Source organism: Clarias gariepinus, chromosome 7 (assembly GCF_024256425.1).
Source record: "Clarias gariepinus isolate MV-2021 ecotype Netherlands chromosome 7, CGAR_prim_01v2, whole genome shotgun sequence".
Lineage (NCBI taxonomy): Eukaryota > Metazoa > Chordata > Actinopteri > Siluriformes > Clariidae > Clarias > Clarias gariepinus.
The window spans coordinates 5,267,501-5,287,500 of record NC_071106.1 but is presented as its reverse complement, the minus strand read 5'-3'; the positions used below and the strand labels follow the sequence as shown (position 1 = coordinate 5,287,500).

Here is a 20,000-nt window from a genome sequence, read left to right as displayed (position 1 = left end):
GCAGAGTGAGGCGCAGAGCCTGCTGGAGTAAGTCCTCTCCGTGTCACACACACACACACACACACACACACACACACACACACGGTCATGTATTCACATTCTCATGTATGTTTCTGTCACAGTGTTACACACACAGAAAAACATATGGTTAACATTCAAACGTTCTGTTGCTTTCTCATACACACACACACACACACACACACTATGGCTTACACACAGATGTGGTACAGACAGCTTCTCAGTGCTACACACACACACACACACACTCGTTCTTGCATTCTTTCTCCCGGTCACACGCACTCAGAGACACACACATTCTCACTTTCACACACTATCACTTACAATCTCACACACACACCACACACACACACACACACACACACACACCACACACACACACACACATTTGATAGAGATCATCCCCACAGTGACATGAGAACTCTCAGCGCTGTGTGTCACATGCCTGTACTCTCAGCAGAGACTCAACACGTGGGAACCAAAACCAAAAAATAAATCTCGAGATATTTTATTTATTCTGATCGAAAACACGACGACATGAAGTCAGAATGTCCTTTATAAACTCCGTCTCTGCTCTCACTTTCACATTCTAGCGTGATTTCACCAAAGTACAGCCTTTAAACCTGAACACGCTTCTAAACATAGTGTTTCCCCACATCCTAATCGTTCCCCCCCAGAGTGTCTCACGCACAGGTGACCTGTCTCACTCCCGCTCCGTATCTCACTCCCCCTCTGTTTTACTCAGTCTGTCTCACTCCCTCTCCTGTCTCTCACCCTCTCTCACTCCCTTTGTCTCACTCCATCTCTGTCTCTCAATCAGTCTGTCTCACTCTCTCTATCTCAATCAGTCTGTCTCACTCCCTCTCCGTCTCTCACTCCCCTTGTCTCATTCCATCTCTGTCTCTCAATCTCTCACTTTCTCTATCTCACTCAGTCTGTCTCACTCTCAATCAGTCTGTCTCTCTCCCTCTCACAGTGTCTCCTTCTGTCTCTCCCAGTCCGTCTCACTCAATCTGTCTCGCTCACTTTTTCCTTCTCTCACTCCCTCTGCTGCTCTCAATCAGGTCTCACTCCCTTTGTCTCACTCGCTCCTCCTCACTTTCTCTCCCTCTAGTACATCTCACAGTTTGTCTCACTCCCTCTGCTACATTTAATCTATCGCACTCCCTCTGCCTCACTCAGAATGTCTCACGTCCTTTGTCTTACTTGTTTTTGCCTCACTCCCTCAGTCTTACGCAGCTTGTCTCACTGCAGCCAGTCTCAGTCTTCACTGCACTCCCTCAGTCTCACTCGCTCAGTCTCACTTAGTCTGTCTCACTCTCTCTGTCTCATTTTGTCTGTCTCACTTCCTCTGTCTCACTCAGACTGTCTTACTTCTTTTGTCTCACTCGTTTTGCCTCACTCCCTCTGTCTCATCCAGCCTGGTTGTCTCTCTCTGTCTCATTCTTTCTCACTCTCTCTGTTTCACCTCCTCTCCCTCACTCCCTCTGTCTCCCTCAGTGTCCTGTTGTTTACAGAGAGAGAGTCTCCCAGCACTCCCCCTAAAAGCTCTGACAGCTCAGAGAACATTAGAGCCAATTCGACCTCTTATCCTCCCTGCTGCTTATCTCCTCATCCTGACACCAGTCAGACATGTGTTTGCACCCGCGCGCATGTGTGTGTGCGTGTGTGTGTGAGAGTGAGAGAGAGTGAGTGATTGCTCAGTTGGGAAACATCTCCCTCCTCAACTGTAAAAGGCTATTTTTATGGGTTTTCTTCCGTCTCCATGACGAGGTGTTGTTCTCCACACCATGAGGAAATCTTTATCTGAGTGAAGCCGTGCTCCTTTATCACTGAGGTGACTAATGGGGTTTTGTGTGTGTGTGTGTGTGTGCGTGTGAGGGGGTGGGGAGAGATCTGTCTCTGTCAGACACACACACACACACACTCGGGCTGTGTGACCTGGCAGGTTGCAGGAGGATGAGCTTTCTGCTGACTATTTCGAGCTGCTTAGCACTTCATCCATCCTCCTGAACTCCGTCTGTCCTCCTCCCCCTCGTCCTCTCTGTCCCATTCTATGCAGGACACAAGTGTTTATCTTCCTACAAAACCTTTTTCTTGTCCTTGCTGTTCTGCCTACAGTGTTAATGAACAGCTGAAGTGTTTAATACTATCATTACTATAACTAATACACACATGATCATTCCTCCTGATATAACTAGTACTGCCGTGACTATGACGTCTGCTACTTTTGCTTTTATTACGTCTGCTCTTACAACTACTACAACTTTTTTATTACTAATAATAGCGCTGCCTTTATTACTACTGCTGCTGTCGACTGCTTTATAAATAACAAAAGTTTTAAACATTTCTATTATGATGTTAATATCACTATGAGGTGCGTTTGGTGTCCTTATCACACTCACCCGTGTAATAATGAAAAACATTTAGAGGCAGTATTTGATGCAAAAGGGGCCCAAACCAGGTACTAAGTACATATGCATACTTTTACCTTACAGATGCTCTGTGTACGATCCTTGTTTTATTGGTTGCATGTAATATTCTAATTTTCTGAGATTGTGGATTTGGGGTTTTCATGAGCTGTAAGCCATAATCATCTCAATTATGACAAACTATCTTGCTTTGCATGTAATGAGTCTATCACATATATTAGTTTCACCTACTTAAGTGAACTTTTAAGTAACTTTTGCACAATATTCAAAATTTTCAAGTTTAACCTGTACTTTAACAAAAAAGTAAAAAATAAATCCAGACAGATAAGTGTTTCGGTTAGTGTTTGTGCTGTGTATGTGTGTGTGTGTGTTAGAAAGGTTAAAGATCCATTCTTTCTCTCTCAGCCTGCACTGTGTGTGTGCACACGCATCATTAGACACTGTGCCCCTCACCTACTCCTCTCCCCTTCACACACACACACACACACACACACACACACACACACACAAAATAATCGCAATAGAGCTTTGTTTCAGTTAGAGACTGTGTGTGTGTGTGTGTGTGTGTGTGTGTGTGCAGGCAGAGAGAGAGAGAAAATGGATCACTTTACACTTGCTTTAACTTGTTAAAGTTTTTATAAATATAACTTGTTATAATAAACAGTACTTGAGCGCACACACACACACAAAATAAAAGTTGTTTTACGCACGCACACGTGGTCACAGTGTTATATTAAACAGTACAAATGTGCACGGGTGTTCATTATACCAGTATAATTTGTTCGCGCACTAAGACCCAGCAGGGGAGATGATTACCCACAATTCCACAGCGCGAGAGAGAGAAAAAACACTGGCTCAGTTGTGATTACGTGATGCTCAGTGTCGAAACAAGAAGCGCAATACGCGTGGTACATCATACTCGTAAACCAAGACTTGCTCGTTTTCCAAGTCAAAATGTATTTAAACTCTTTGCTCGTCTTGCAGAACACTCGCAAACCGCATTACTCGTAATCTGAGGTTCCACTGTACTAACAAAAAAGTATCACTACAACTCTTATTACTATTATTACTAGAACTGCTACAACTACAACTACAACTGTTATCAGCATTAATATATTACTATTCCTGGTCTTATCACTACTTCTGCTGTACTATTACTATGAATAATACACGTTCTTTAACTAAGACTAGTACCACTTTTATTGCTAATTCTGCTACTGCTGATGGTTTAAACTGTTAGTAACACTGCTTCACTAATTAAATTACTGTTATTATTATTACTAATATTATCACTTCTACTATTAATACTCCCAATAGTATTACTATGAATAACACTACTACTGTTATTATTAACACAACTACTGTTTCTACTACTGTTACTTAATCAAATACTACTTCTCTATACTACTGTTGTATACTATAGAATCTGTTAATATATAATACTAGCACAGCCAGGTAAGTTTTAAAAAAATCTGATTTTAAATATATTGCCACCCTTACGATACATCATTTTTCCTCCATACACAGCATTATCTCTCTCTCTCTCTCTCTCTCTCTCTCTCTCTCTCTCTCTTCACATACACACACACCCACACATTGAAAATAACTGAGCTCCTTCCTGTAAAGCCTCCTCCTTTGAACATTATTCACATTTCATTCATTCCTTGACCGCGTGGATCTTCCAGACGCCTTATAGACACGTACACGTTAAAACTTTACTGAAATTGTGAGCTTCTGGATTTTTTTTCTCTTGTAAACAGGGCCATCACACACTCAAATTCCTCAGACTTTATCAGGAAACCTTTTTTTTTTTTTTTTTAATCACAGATGGTTTCTTTGCTTGAAGGGTGCCAATATTTATGTGTTAAGGATATTTAGGACAAAACCTGTTTTACCTGTGTGTATGTAACACTGGATATCTGGCTACTGACCAAACACAGCCCTAACACACGTTCTTTTTTTTAAATGCACAGACTGTGAACTTTTTATCTTGATCTATAGTGTGTTATATATATATATATATATATATATATATATAGTGTGTGTGTGTGTTTGTGTTTAAGTGAGTGAATAAAGCTTTCTCCGGAGATGAAGCAATCATGTTTGTGTGTACCATGCTACCATAACAACTGCACAACCTTCAACCTCACCATCATCACACACACACACACACACACACACACACATAGACACAAAAAAAAACATAAAACCACACACATATGAAATTATTGTTGTGTTGTGGATCAGCCTGTTACCGTAGCAACTGGGACATAAGTGGTTAGGGTTAGTGTAAAAGCACATGATCCCGAGAGAGAGACAGAGAGAGAGAGAGATAAGAGATAGACAGTTTTGTACTGTAACATTTTTGAGATAAGCAACAGAAGTAAGAACACATTACACATTCCTCGCTGTCATTTAGTCAGTCATGCATGATCGCACTGTCAGACACACACACACAAACACACACGTCGTCTCCACCTTTTTCCTCTATCCAGAAGTTTTTTCGATTTGTCTCACCATTTTAATTCCTCTTTGAAAATATTTGTATTTTATTTTTTTATTACAAAATACAGCATGAGCTGACGAGTAACTCAGCATTCCCTATTGTCCTTGTTTAACATTTAGTTCCAGGTTAATTATTATAACACACTCCCTTCTTGTTTTCTGAGAAGGCTTTTAATCACTAAATTTCGAACCGTTGTCCAGCTCTGAACCGAGTGACAGTTCTATCGGGATTCTGATCAATAAAAATCCATATAAATAAAAGAAAGGTTTAGTCTGTACATCGGTCTGAACTCACTCTTTCAGTGATATCTTTACCTTCTGTTCAATGCATTGGACGAGCCAAAGCCAGTCTCAGGAAAAATTATGTCTGTATGTCTGTCCAGTCAGATTTTGTCACAGCATCAGAATTTAATGAAACTCTAGGTACTAGAAGTGAAGTTTTGAGCAGTTTATGTGCCAGATTATGTCACAGCATCTATTTTTTCTAATATAGCACTTTCACCTCGAGGTAGGCGAGGTACACGTCACTCAACAGAGCCAATCGACGCGGAAGACACCGCCACGACAGGAATTCACCTACAAGCCGACACAATCCTCAAGAAACAGAAACGAAAGGGCGACACAGCACGACTTACTCCAAAAGAAACAAAATGGAATGTAGCCTACAAAAACCGAACCTTTAAAGATGAACGGACAGATCAATTGTTTTGGTTCTTCATGCGGGAAGTTTAAAACCAGTTTGTCTTATATGTTATGAAACCATGGCGCTAATAGAACGTAGTAATGTGAAGCGACAACACCGGGCGTCTGAACAAACGTGAGGACGTGTAAAATACCAGCCCGGTATGACGGAGCAACCAGAGATACACTAAAGATTGATTAAAGCTTGTTGTTTGTATTCCATACAAATACAGGGAAATCTACCCGATCATCAAAGTTCAAACCCTCCGTGTTTACCGTAGTTACTGAAAACTGACAAATATTAATGAAATGCTAGAGACATTTTAAATAGCTTATTTTTTTATAGACTTAAAGAGATCTGAATCCTAACACAACCATGAAATTCAGAAAATTTTATTGACCGGACTTTCCGCTGGTCTAGATGTTGGAGCGTGGCTAAGGCGATTTGTGTTCATTCAGCTACAGGCGCATTAGCCGGCCCAGGCACTGATGCAGGATGAGGACGCGGTAAAGTGATTAACATTAATGTCGGAATCCTGCCAAAGTCATTACACACATCTCAAACATTTTCCCCATTGTTGGCTGAGTGACAGACGTCTGACATAAGCTGAGATAGTTAGAGCTGGAGCAGACAGCCGCCTCAGGCGCCCATCACCGAGCGTTTACGTCTACAGAAATGTCAGGGTGTGCAAAGTGTAGTGACATCTCGCGAAAACGGTCCCAGTCGAGTTAACAAGAGGATGGACTGACCAATCAGGAAGGAAAAAAAGATTATAAAGACTGGGAGGAATGAGGGATTGGGTAGGACAAAAGGAAGTGGTGAAAATAACGATCGGTGGATTAAAGGACTATAACGCAGTTTTAGCACAACTTGATTTCGACTAGTCGTCGAGCAGACCGAAATATTTGGGATAACAGTGCAAGCTAAAAGTGTTAGCATTTATTTTTCGTTTTTCTGTGCATGAAAATGTTCAGGATTAAAGGTCCCAAATGTTACTATTTCCTTAGAACAGGTCTAAGAGCCCTCCCGAAGTCTGTGTGTGTGTGTGTGTGTGTGTGTGTGTGTTCCATACCTCAACTACCTTTAATTCACTCCTCTAACGAACACGCCATTTCAGTGTCTATGTAAAAGAACTACTGCTTAGCCACACCCCTCCAGAGAACAGCAACGTTGAGCAACAAACCAGGGGTGGGAGAGGGGGTCTTCCTATATGAGGTCACAATAGGGGAGAAATCTAATTGGCTTATTTAATACAAGTGTGGGGGAAAAAAGAACAAAAAGCAGGATTTTTGTTTCTGGTTTAAATTAAAAGTGACTAAAAAGTGGGTTTGGCGTAATTTAAAATCTGATAACCAGGTTTCCCAAAAAATAAAAGAAAAGAGGGTTTTCAAATTAGCTTGAACAGTTTAACAGCAGAGGTCCTAAAACTGACCCTTGTGGGACCCCATATTTCACTGGCAAAATATCAAAATCCCAAGTTTTCAGTTGTTCTTTTAAAGCGCTATAACAACATACGACGCTGGCTTAAGACAACACGTCTCAAACGATACGAAGGTTACACTGTCAGGTTGGACTTTTACCTATTTTTATTATTTCTACTGAAGCATCACTTGTATGATTCACACCTTCCGATGTTATGAAACTTGGTTTCGCATTGAGTTCCAGAGGTGTGAACGAGTGTGTGAAGAGGAATGTGAAAGTAGATACTCAGTGTCACGCAGTGGCTTTGTTCACACCAGGTGGCTTATCAGATAGCAGCTTCGGGTCACGTCTCTCATAGGAAAAACATTAGCAATAATAACAATAACAACAACTGAAACGTGCGTGTGTGTGTGGACAGAAATTTTTTTTGAATGATTAAAATTGATTGACATTTTTCATAATTGATCAGTTGAAATGCAGAAAACTGACAGCTCATTAACTCTAATCGATCTATACCTAATCATCTCATCAATAACATCAACAATATACAATGCACCTCAAAAAAGTTTACTATCCTGATTTTTTTTTCCCATGTACTATAATTTAAAAAGTGAAACTCATATAATGTTGATTTGTCACATACACAGTCATACACAACACGATATGCAGTGAAATGCTTATACGACCGCTCGTCACCTGAAAACCAAGATTATCAATAAGAAATAAATTACGGAACAGAATACGAATAAAATATATTAGGTTGGTGGTAGTGACGGCACTGTGGGCAGGTGATGAGTCCTGCTGGAAATGACGTGCTCCAAAATCTTCTGATAGGTGACTGTGTTGGCGTTCTGTAAAACACGGTGGACCAACACCAGAACCCCAAATCATCACCGACTGTGGAAACCTCACACTGGACCTGGAGTCTGTTCCTCTCCACTCGTCACAAGCTGAAAGAACATGGGAACAAATGTTTTACTGCAAGAACCTGCAAAGGGCCTAGAGATACGATTTAAAAACTGCCTGTTTTTGTACACACGTCCTCAGCAGCGACCTCATTTCCCCTCTCATCTGTTCAACCACTCAGCATCAGCAGTACACCACTCACCGGCCTGATCATCTGTTTATCATCTGCACCTGTTTCTCACTGGTTTATGCCTTAAGATAGATGTTCTTTTTTAAGCTCGAGTGATTCATAGATCACCGTGTGACTTAACAAACAAAAAACATTCCTCTGCTGGAGGGGGGGGGCAAGACTTCTGAACAGTACTGAGTTATCCAGATTTTCTTCTTCAGGAATTCCCAGATACATTTGACTATATTTGAGATAGAGGTAGTTTACACTAATATATATATAATTATTAATAATATAATTAATAAGAAGTCTTTAACAAGTGAAGAGTCTTTGAATAAAGGAAGACTTCTCTGTTCTCTAGTATTATTATTATTATTATTATTATTATTATTATTATTAATCAAAGCCTCCGCCACTGATGAAAAGTTTCAGTCAGATCAGCGGCTAATTCGATTTATGTTTTAGAAATTAAAGTTTAAAAGAAGCTATTAAAGTTATTCTGGCGGAGGATCACGACTGAGACTGGAAATGTAACGTAATAATCGTCTTATATTCGCGTTAATGCAAAGTTACAACAAGAAATATTATACGGTAGATACTTTATTAGAAATGTTTTTTTTTTTTGCAGTGTGTCTTTCCTAAGAACATTACAGCAGTGTGTGTGTGTGTGTGTGTGTGATGCTTCTTTAAATATACCCAGATCTAATTATGCCTTTTAAATAGGACAGAATTTATCTCCAGGCACAAACATTCCTCTCTCTCTCTCTCTCTCTCTCTCTCACACACACACACACACACACCCTTTTGCACCACTTGTCTTCTCCATCTGAATCAAGCACATTGTCCTCAATTTCTGAAGTTCTGGTCGTCCTGTAGATGTTACATCTCTTAAGTCTCGATTTGCTTCTGTTTGTTTGTTTGTTTGTTTGTTTGTTTTTTCTTTGACTCGATTGTCTTATTGTCCTCGTCCATGTCCACCCTACACGCTCCACACACATTATTCGGGATATTGTTGTTTTCGGCTATGTGTCCCCCCCTCTAAGGTATAGGAGCGCTCCTTGAGGTCCAATTATACGTGAAATGAGTGTGTATGCTTTTTTAATGATGCAGATCAGACATTTAGAGGCGTGTGTGTGTATATATTTGTCTGTGTGTGTGTGTGTGTGTTTATGTTTTTCCGAGAGTGTGGAACAGATGCAGCCTGTGACTAATCTGTGACTCTGAAGCACCTCAGTGATTACAAGAACATCCTGAATGTCTCACTCTCTGTCTCACTCTCTGCATTTCTCTCTCTTTCTGTCGATCCTTCTGTCCCTTTGATTCTCTCACTCAGCATGTCCGTTTGCCTGTCTTTGTGTGTCTCTCTCCCTTTCGTTGTCTCTTCTTCTGTTTGTCTCTTCCTCCTAATGTCTTTCTGTCTTCATCTAAATCTGCTTGACTGTCTCTCTGTCTCTTCCTCTGTTTGTCCTTCGCTCTCGGCATGTCTAACGCGCTGTCTGCCTGTCTCTCTGTCCCCCCCCTTGTCTCTCTCCCTGTGTTTTTCTGCAAGTCCCTTTCTTTTTTGTCTGTTCCTTTAAATATTTCTCTCTCTTTATGTCTCTATGTCCACCGTTTGTCTTTCTCACTCTGCATGTCTCACTGTACCTGTCTGCCTCTTTATTCCTCTCACTCTTTGTCTCTCTCACTGTTTGTTTGGATGTTTCCCCCTCTCTCTACTCTCCAATGTCTCTCTCCATCTGTTTTTCTGTCTCTTTGTCTTATTTTCTTTTTGCTTTAGTCTCTCTTTGTCCCTATTCGTCTCTTCTTCCTAATATTTCGAACTCACTCTTTGTTTTTATGTCTTACTCTGCTTGCCTGTCTCTCTGTCTCCTCCTCTGTTTGTCCTTCTCAACTCTGCATGTCTCACTCTGTCTGCCTGTCTCTTTCTTTGTCTCTCTTACCGTCTGACTGGCGGTCTGGTTAGTCTTCCCCCCTTCTCTGTTTCTCTGTACGTCTCTCTTCATCTGTTTGTCTGTTCCTTTGCCTCTCTGTCTCTTCCTCTCTGTCTTTATGTCTTACTCTGCGAGTCTGTCTCTCCTTTGTTTCTCACTCTCTCTCTCCCACTTTGTCACGTTGTCTCTTCTCTCCTTTTGCATTGCTGTCTCTCTCACGTCTTTAACACTAACTCTCTGCATTCCTCTCTCTGTCTCTCTCTAATCCTGAGTAAATGGAAGGTTATCTCAGCCCTCGGTCAGATAGCAGGATGTCACGGCACTCAGGAAGCTGGCCGAGTCTCCTGTAAGGAAGAGCAGCAGTAACACAGACGCCTCTGTCTCAGCCGATAACTGCACACTCTCATATCACGTCATATCATCTGTCTGTGTTTATTAGCACAACCTGCTGCATACAGTAGCACAGAGGTCACGGAGAGGTCATGGAGACAATTCAGCACGTCCCCGTCCCCCCCTGCCCCGGGACCAGCACGGTACACACTCTGTCTGCGCCACTGGGGTTCATTTATCACTTCTCTAATGACTGGTAGGGTTTTACAGGAACACACAGGGGCTAGAACTGTAGCAAGCCGAGTCACACACACACACACACACACACGTCTGGTATTAGCTCCGCCCATATATGTGCACAGACATATCACTTTTTTTTCACTTATTATCATCAAGGAGCTTGGCTAGTCAGGATAGCTTAGCTTACATCATATTACTGTTGAGTTGTCAAGGTTACCGCTAAAACATATCAGTTAATGCGGTTAAATTCTAAGCAGCAATTAATCAATGAATGTTTCACCGTTAGCGCTAATCTCTACTAGCTATCAACGTCTATGCTAGGGCTTTTCAACAGAGGGCGCCATATTATTAATTGTACTTTCACATTTACAGCAATTGGCTAAATCCCTTAGCAAGAGGGATACAGTAGAAATAGTGTTAACTAAACCTGTCTGAGCAATCTCTACCTAACGGTTGTGGGTTGCTATGATAAAAAAATCTATAAGTCTTCAAAAAAAAATTTGTGTTTAATAGTTTCGTACAGCTGGGTTGTCGATGTTACCGCTAAACCATACCGGTTAATACAAGTTCAAGTACGTTCAAGTATGTTTTAAATTAGTTTAATTCTTAGCGGCAATTAATAAACTAACCATTCATCATTAACGCTAATCTCTAGTAGCTAGCACGGTGTGTATGCTAGGGCTGTCCAGAAGAGGACGCTATTTTAGTTGGAAGTAGGGACAGATTCCAGAAAAGTTCATTAATGACAGTTTTATGAAAACATAAATAACGACATCAGACATAACTTACTGACGACATTTGGGAAACAGCAAGTGTTGAGTAACCACGGCAACAGTGGGATAAGGAGTGAGAGAAACCTGACAGACGTGCTTTACATCAGCTTTGCAAGTTATTTTTGCTCTCAGGATGTTCCAGTGTGTCATGTTACGTTGTCATGACTTTGATTAAAAAACCTGATTATGGGCGTGGCCCGGTCCAGGCGAGACATCGCTTGTGATTTCATCCTTGGAACAGGAAGAGTTTTTTCCCTGATAACAGTCAGCACTCCTCGGGAGATAGAGATGTTTTTAGCTCGCTAACTGCCGGAGGATCAGAAGTGTGTCAGGTGGATGCAGGACCGAGAGGAGAGACAGGAAGAGGAGGAGAGGGACGGGAGGGACAGAAGTCCCGGCTCGGGCTCTGATCACATCTGGCAGGAAGGTCACGCCATAATTTAGTCTGTCACGAAGAGCAGGACAGTAAGTGTGTGTGTGTTTGTGTGTGTGTGTGTGTGTGTACATTTGTGTGCGTGCATGGTCAAAGTTATGAACTGCACGACACGAGTGTTTGTTTGTATGTTGTGGAAAATTAATGAATCAGAGCAATCATGCAATAAATAGCAAAGTATACACACACACACACATACATACACAAACACACACACACATGCAAACACACGCACACTAAATACACATAAATAAATACAGAATGTCACTAATGTAAACACAGACTGGCACGCAAGCGTACTACTATACTCACTAACACAAACACACACACACACAATCACACGCAAAGGTCTTCCCTGCTCATCTCTCCAGTCTGATTGGCTGGCTTTCCTCACTTACACACTGGTCTAAGGCCACGCCCCCTTCACTGAGACTGACAAATACTAAGGCCACACCTTCTTTTCTGAGACTGACAAATACCAAGGCCACACCTCCTTCTTTCAGACTGCCTGACACTAAGGCCACGCCTCATTCACTGAGGATGAAAAAATACCAAGGCCATGCCTTTTTACTCCAAGGCCACGCCTCCTTCTTCATTGAGACTGACTGAAACTATAGCCACGCCTCCTTCCCTGAGGATGACAAATACTAAGGCCACGCCCTCTTTACTGACTTACTCCAAGGCCACGCCTCCTTCCCTAAGACTGACGAATACTAAGACCACGCCTTCTTTACTGACTGACACTAAGGTCACGTCTACTACGTTGAGCCTGACTGACACTAATGCCACGCCTCCCTTCCTGAGGATGACAGATGCTAAGGCCACGCCTTCTTTACTGACTTACTCCAAGGCTACGCCTCCTTCACTAAAAAGGTCACTCCTCCTACTCTGACTGACACTAAGGCCACGCCTCCTTCACTGAGACTAAGACACTAAGGCCACGCCTCCTTCACCTGGACTGACAGACACTAAGGCCACGCCTCCTTCACTGAGACTAAGACACTAAGGCCACGCCTCCTTCACCGGGACTGACAGACACTAAGGCCACGCCTCCTTCACCAGGACTGACAGACACTAAGGCCACGCCTCCTTCACCTGGACTGACAGACACTAAGGCCACGCCTTCTTCACTGAGACTAAGACACTAAGGCCACGCCTCCTTCACCGGGACTGACAGACACTAAGGCCACGCCTCCTTCACCGGGACTGACAGACACTAAGGCCACGCCTCCTTCACCGAGAATAACAAACACTAATCTAATTTAGACCAGTGGACAAATGTTGAAGGACGGAGTGCAGTCTGCTTGTAGTCAGATGTAAACACAGGAGACGTGCACCAGAGTGTGTGTGTGTGTGTGTGTGTGTGTGTGTGTGTTATAAATGCCTGGTTTAGATAAAGCACAGTGTTCTTGTCTCTCAGAAACAAATGGAAAGGGGAAGAGGGAAAGACGCTCACGTCTGCAGCAGCAGTGTGACGTGCCGTACGGTGTGTGTGTGTGTGTGTGTGTGTGTGTGTGTGTGTGTGTGTGTGTGTGTGTGTGTCATCAGGTTACACAAGTGTATCTATATGAAGCAGAGACGTTGCAGTGATGCACACAGCATGGAGGAGAGACTGATTAACGATGCAGGCTGTGATCTTTTATACAGACGCCAAAGAGGTGTCAGACACTGTCAGTCTCTCTCTCTCTCACACACACACACACACACACACACACACCTGACAGGCACAGAGGGCATGGAGAACACTAAAAAGCCAGGGATGACAGAAAAGGACAGATGAAAGGGAATGGGTAAAATAGACACCACTGATGAGAGGCTGAGAAATTTAACACTGACGGAGCACTACACACACACACACACACACACACACACACACACACTGTCTTTGGTATTCCTGTGTAATTCCAGCACCAGCTGATCAGAACTAAGACTGTACTCCTCTGACACACACACACCTGGTACCAGAGTGTGTGTGTGTGAGCCCAGAGTAACTCTGTGCATGGTGTAACCCACAGTGGGTTAAGATAAAACAAGGGCCTCGATACAAACGCTCACAAGGCTGTGTTTGTTTTTGTGTGCTTTGTTCTGGTTTCTCTTTTCACTACCACGAGTCTTTATGCGAGTCTAGTTTTACTTCTCCAACAGGGAGATTTAAACAGATTGTATTTTCCATGTGGGTCTCTGACTGTCTGTGTGTGTGTGTGTAAAGCTGACAGGGAAAATAAGAACAGATGCGTTAACCGAATGTCCACAAAAAAAAAAAAAAAAAACACAAGGAAAGACTTTGTGTCTTTGAAGATGGACATGCAGGACCATGTAGGTGGTGTGTATACACTAAGTCAGTGTATAATAACAGCACAGTTTAATAACAATGAAGTCATAGATCAATTTAAAATTCATCTCTGCTTGCATTTGTGTTACAGGTGGTGCGCTCTAAACTATTTACACATTAGCAGGCAGCACCAAATCCTTTGTGCAAATTATTTGCCAAGTTTATTTAGAATTGACTCCAGGTATCAAGGTATTTATACAAGGTGGTGTCCAAAAGTTTAGAGATTCTCATGCCACAGATCCAGTCGCTTTTGAAAGAGATCCAGTTGCTTTTGCTGTATGTCCTCACTTTTGACGATCTCACCCCTGGGGACGAATTCTCGATGCACGAAGCCACGAATGTCGGAAAAGACAGCTCAGCTTTTTCTGTCGTGGAGATGACAGGCTCTTTCACCGTAAAGACTGTTGCTTCAGGGTCGTACCCGTACTCCCAAGTATCGTCCCCGGTAATGATCCTCGACATGAAGGACGGGTTATCCACAAGACATGGACGGAGTTCTTGGCAGACTTCCTTCTGCCCCTGGGTCAGCAGCCTGGGGACGAACTTGGCAGTAACACAGCCCCGATCTCTCGTCTTCTTCCAGCGATGTTCTTCTACTCTTGAAGATTTTGAAGCGGGCGTGCCACTCGAAACACCTCGAATGACTCATTGCACCGTCGCCGTAAATTAGCAGAACCATGTCAAACGTTTTTGTGCCAGATTTGTGCAGGTTCACGCAGAATTTCACATTCGCTCTTTGTTCTAACTTGCTGTCCATGATGAAACAGCAGACGTGGTAACGCACATGGGCAGAATAGCACAAGTTGCACAGCTCCTGATGCACACAGGACAAGGTCTTTTGGGACACTGACTTATGAAGGTCGGTGCTTCCTGTCCAAACTTTTTGATACCACCTCGTAAAATTGTGATAGTTACAGAATCAAATCGAATCAGCACCTGAGTATCGAAATAATATCGTATTGAGAAGTCCCTGGTGAGTCCTGTCCTTATAGATGAATGTCTTATTCACCATTGGGTGTTTATTTTATAACATTACGTTACACTGTTTATCTGTTTATACAGTAGTCACATGTAAAGTGAAGGAATGTTTGTGAAACTAGTTAGTTACGTTCTAACAGCCCTAACCAGTCACTCCGGCCCATAGGTGATTCTGGACTTTCACATTTGGGACGAAGATCTTCGGATGAAGCCCTTATCAAGAGCGTCTAACATTTATCTCATTCATATATCTGAGAAGGTAAAGCATCACGTTACGGGCGGACTGTGAGTGCAGAGGTTGAACGAGTGCTTCCCAACAGTAACCCGGTGTCTTAACCAGGGTCTTTAAGGGTCTGCTCAACCGTTTGGTACATTTTCACGCTTTTATTTCTTATTGGAAAATGTGTTGGACTGAACCAGAACCATTGCTTAAAAAAGTCTAGCATGCTATGATATGACAAGAAAGGGATTTAACTTTTCAAAATCGGTGTTTATTTGGTATTTCCGATTTTGTGAAGTATTGATATTTTTACCATGATGTGACATCTCAACTGTTTGGAGGAGAGCGATCGTTACTGGGGTCCAAGGAAACGAAGAAAATGCAAATAAAATCCTAGCGAGGATGTTGCAATCTGCCGCGAGCTCCCCTCTGCCCCAGGAGTCTTGAAATTCCCGATATTAACCGCCATTCCTCGAAACCCCGCCCCTTTCCTCATCTCACATTAGACCCACTTCTGGATTTCTTTCGTGCACTGATAACACATCTTCTCCTTCTGTCGCTGTTAAGGGAATAAGTCTTGCGGTGGTTGAAGTGAAGTGAAGCACTCCAATCTAATTGGTCAGTACGGAGTCCCTGAAGGGACATGAGCAAAAAAACTAAATACAATTATCAGATTTGCCAAAGAAAGTACACAAAAAAAGTTTTCAAATGTATTATATATATATACATACATATACATATTTTTAGCTGGATGCATCTCAATGGTCTAAACTATTATTGTTTCTAAAGTAACAGCTTATAATGTTAAAACGTGAAACTATTGATGTGATGGCATTTTTTTATACCGATATGTATTTCCGTCTCTGGCGTGTAAGCGCTTTATGACGCTCAGCTTCCCGGACTGGGAAGGTTTTAGATCAAGTTAGATCTCCTCACATCCGTCTTGAAATGTTAGCCTACCCACTCTACTTTCCCCAATCAGTACATGGTTCCCTTCGTAGCCCTGAAAATTATTTATATTTTTTATTATTATTTTTTTTTTTTTACGATTTTCTTAACATTCCAACCAAATGTATAAGAAAAAAATAACAAACAAACAAACATTCCATGTTTATTGTCCTTTATATATTTTTCATATTAGAGATTTTGCTCTTCTGTGACCTCATATAAGAACATCCCTCTCCCCCAGCTTCTTTCTCTGGAGGGGCGTGCCTGGGCAGTATCTCATTTGCATAGACACTGAAATGTCACGTTTGGACGAGGAGTGAAGTAAAAGGGAGTGTGAGGTGGTGTATGTGAGGGGTAGTTCAGCTGGGGCATTAACACACACGCACACACTTTGACAAGACCTGTGATAAATTGTTAAAAAAAATAGTAAAATATGGGACCTTTAATGTGTGTGTGTGTGTAAGGTGTGTGGGGGTAAAGAGATCTCCAGTTGCGTGTGTCCAGCAGCAGATGGAAGAGCTTCACAGGCACTGAGCTTCAATGTAGACACACACACACACACACACATACACGTCCATCCCCTTGCAGAATCTCAAACCCTAAGCACTTTCATCACAAGCACAAATGATTTCTTCCAAGGACACAAACGATCACGTGATGGACTTTGAATCAGATCATTTTGTTCTTCCTCTGTCTGATTCCACCAGCACTTTACCCTCCAACAGTGTGTGCACATATCCCTGTGTGTGTGTGTGTGTGTGTGTGTGTGTGTGTGCGTGTGTGCGTGCGTGTGTTCGTGTCAGCGAGTTCCACAGCTTGTTCTCATTCCAGAGCTTTATATCGAACATGTGCGAAGCTTTACCGTGCGCCTTTTTCACGTGTTGCGGATTCCAGACGCCGACTCCGCTGCCTCGGCCGAAATTGTTTGTCAGTGACGTTTATACGATCTCATTAGTGCTGCCATGAGCCCGAATCAAACCCAGCAGTGACCCGGAGACGCACAGCACCAGCGCCAGCAGTATACATTACTGCACTGTGGACGACTCGCAGCGGTGTCATGGGTCATTTTACTGAAGAGACACACACACACACACACACACACACACACAGAGTCGAAATAGTGCACGGTGTTCTGTATAAAACAATACAGAACAATGATCAGTGTGTGTCCAGATAAACGTCCTGAGGATAAACAGACGTCTTGGTGTGTGTAGTAACAGGAGCTGTAACGTAACACACACACACCAGGAAAGGGTTCGAACATGAAGCTTTAATGACTAACATGTCTCACTGGAAAATATTACGCGATATATATTTACTTACTGTATACGTGCCAGTATATAAACATTCATATACATGTACAGTATGTCCTACTTTTCCTCCTCATCTATTTAAATGTACAGTAATGTTGAACCTGCAGTCGTATACAGAACGTCCTACAGGTTACTTCAAGCAAGACGTCTCACAGAGACACCCCCCTGTGGTGTAGTGGTTAGTAGTGACGTCTTGCACCTCCAGGGTCCGGGTTCGATTCCCGTCTCTGTGTGCATGGAGTTTGCATTTTCTCCCCGTGCTTCGTGGGTTTCCTCCGGGGCGGGTGGCAGGGACCCGAACCCGACTCCTCTGATCCGAAAATGGACAACTTGAAGCCTGGAGGAGGAGGGGCTATGCCAGTTGTTCCCTCCCCTTTTATTGTTCTTGTCTGGAATGATGTCATACCAGGTGGGAAATTTGACCGCTGAGTTTAAGGACGTGTATGGACGAAAATGTAAAAAAGTAAATAATAAGTAAAAAAGAAACACACAAATTATATACACCATTTCTATATATAGACTGTATGTTGTTGTTGATCTTTCGAAAAGTGACTTTCGCATAACACGAGCCCTTTAAAGTCCCAGCTTCACCTCTGACACCGGACACTCCTTCCGTAAATGCGAAACAAGTACAACCTTAAAGAAAACTTCACCACATCAACACCAGTGATCGATCACCAATACACACTGGTTATTCAGTATAATATGCTGTCGGCCATACAAGTATCTGATGGAGCCGTTACTATAGCAACGCTAATGTATCAGAATGAGGACGATAAAACACAGAAGCTGTGCTACTGACTAACCAATCGATCCTTCTGACCAATCAGAATCCAGGGATTTCTGAGAACAGTGTGTCTCACGTGCTTAGAGAAAGCGCAAATCTTTGAGGATGTTTTAAAAGTTTTGGCACCCTCGGTTTACAGAGTGAGAAGAGCCTTTTTAATACCTTTAATTATTCGTAATACTGTTGCAGTAATCATTTATTTGTAATATAATATTGTAAATATATTTATCCATATAAAACATCTTTATATTTGAGTTATTATAATTAATTTAAGCCCTTATATGATATATACAGTGAGGTCGATAAGTATTTGATCACCCTGTGATTTTGCAAGTTCTCTTACTTAGAAATCATGGAGGGGTCTACAATATTCAGCATAGGTGCGATGTTTTTACAATTTATTTGTGAATTACTGTGTCAAATGAGTATTTGATTACTTGTTTATCAGCCAGATTTCTGACCATCAAAGACCAGTTATTTTGCTTTTAAATAGTCCAAATAGTGCAGTCGTCCTGTCCCCTGTGCAGAAAAACACCCCCAGAGCATGATGCTTCCAGCCCCATGCTTCACTGTGGGTATGGTATTATTGGGATGATACTCATCATTCTTTCTTCTCCAAACACAGCGAATGGAGTTAATACCAAAAAGTTCTACTTTGGTCTCATCTGACCACAGGACTTTCTCCCATGACTCCTCTGGATCATCCAGATGGTCCCTGGCAAACTTCAGACGGGGGTTGACTTAAGCAGGGGAACCTTCCGTGCGCTGCGAGATTTTAAACCATGACGTCTTAGTGTATTACTGATGGTACCCTTGAAAACGATGGTCCCAGCTCTCTTCACGCCATTGACCAGCTCCTCCCGTGTAGTTGAAAATTGTAGCTGAAAATTGTAGACCCCTCCATGATTTCTAAGTAAGAGAACTTGGTGATCAAATACTTATCGACCTCACTGTAAGTATTAGACGTTAAAACAAAACAGGCTGTAGGCTGATCGTGTGTGTGTGTGAGTAGGTATGTGTGTGTGTTTGTGTACGGTGTTTCTTGTGATGTGTATGCTGTATCGTGTGCGTTTAGTGTGGGTGAGGTCGAGTCAACGTGTACCCCTGTTCCACCCCACAGTCTGTCCCGAGACCTGAGGGAAAAGGAGGCGAGCTTGTCGTCATGCCAACAGCGATGCGAGTCCTTGCAGCAGCAGCTGTCGATGTGGAAACGGAAGGAGGCGGAGACGAGGCGGGAACTGGAAGGAGCGCTGAGGGAGGGTCAGAGGATAAGAGATGAGAGGTGCGCACACCTACACACGCACACACACACATCAATGCATCAAGAGGAACCTCTTTCACTTTCTCACCCCTCCCTCTTACCCCCGTGTGTGTGTGTGTATGTGTGTTGGGAGCTTGTCCCAACCTGTTGGCAGTGTCTCCGCACCGACACACCCGTCCCTGTGGCCCAGAAAGGTGAGTGCCGGGGCAGGTACTGTAGGGTCACCTGTTATTGGAGCCGCAAGAAGTGAAGGTGGCGTAGTCGAGGCTGGAAATGGAAAGGAAGTGGAAAGGTTTTATAGAAAAATATTTATACAAGCA

At 42.6% G+C, this 20,000-nt stretch overlaps 1 protein-coding gene across 1 annotated transcript in view; it reads left to right on the top strand.

Moving 5' to 3' along the window:
* LOC128528139 (trichohyalin-like) overlaps nt 1-20,000 on the top strand; it is a 70,640-nt gene that overhangs the window by 25,456 nt on the left and 25,184 nt on the right. The window contains exons 4-5 of the mRNA XM_053500894.1: nt 1-27; nt 19,540-19,701. The exon at nt 1-27 is cut by the window's left edge and continues 37 nt beyond it. Of these exons, the coding sequence (XP_053356869.1) occupies nt 1-27; nt 19,540-19,701 (189 nt within the window). The remainder of the gene's footprint in view (nt 28-19,539; nt 19,702-20,000) is intronic.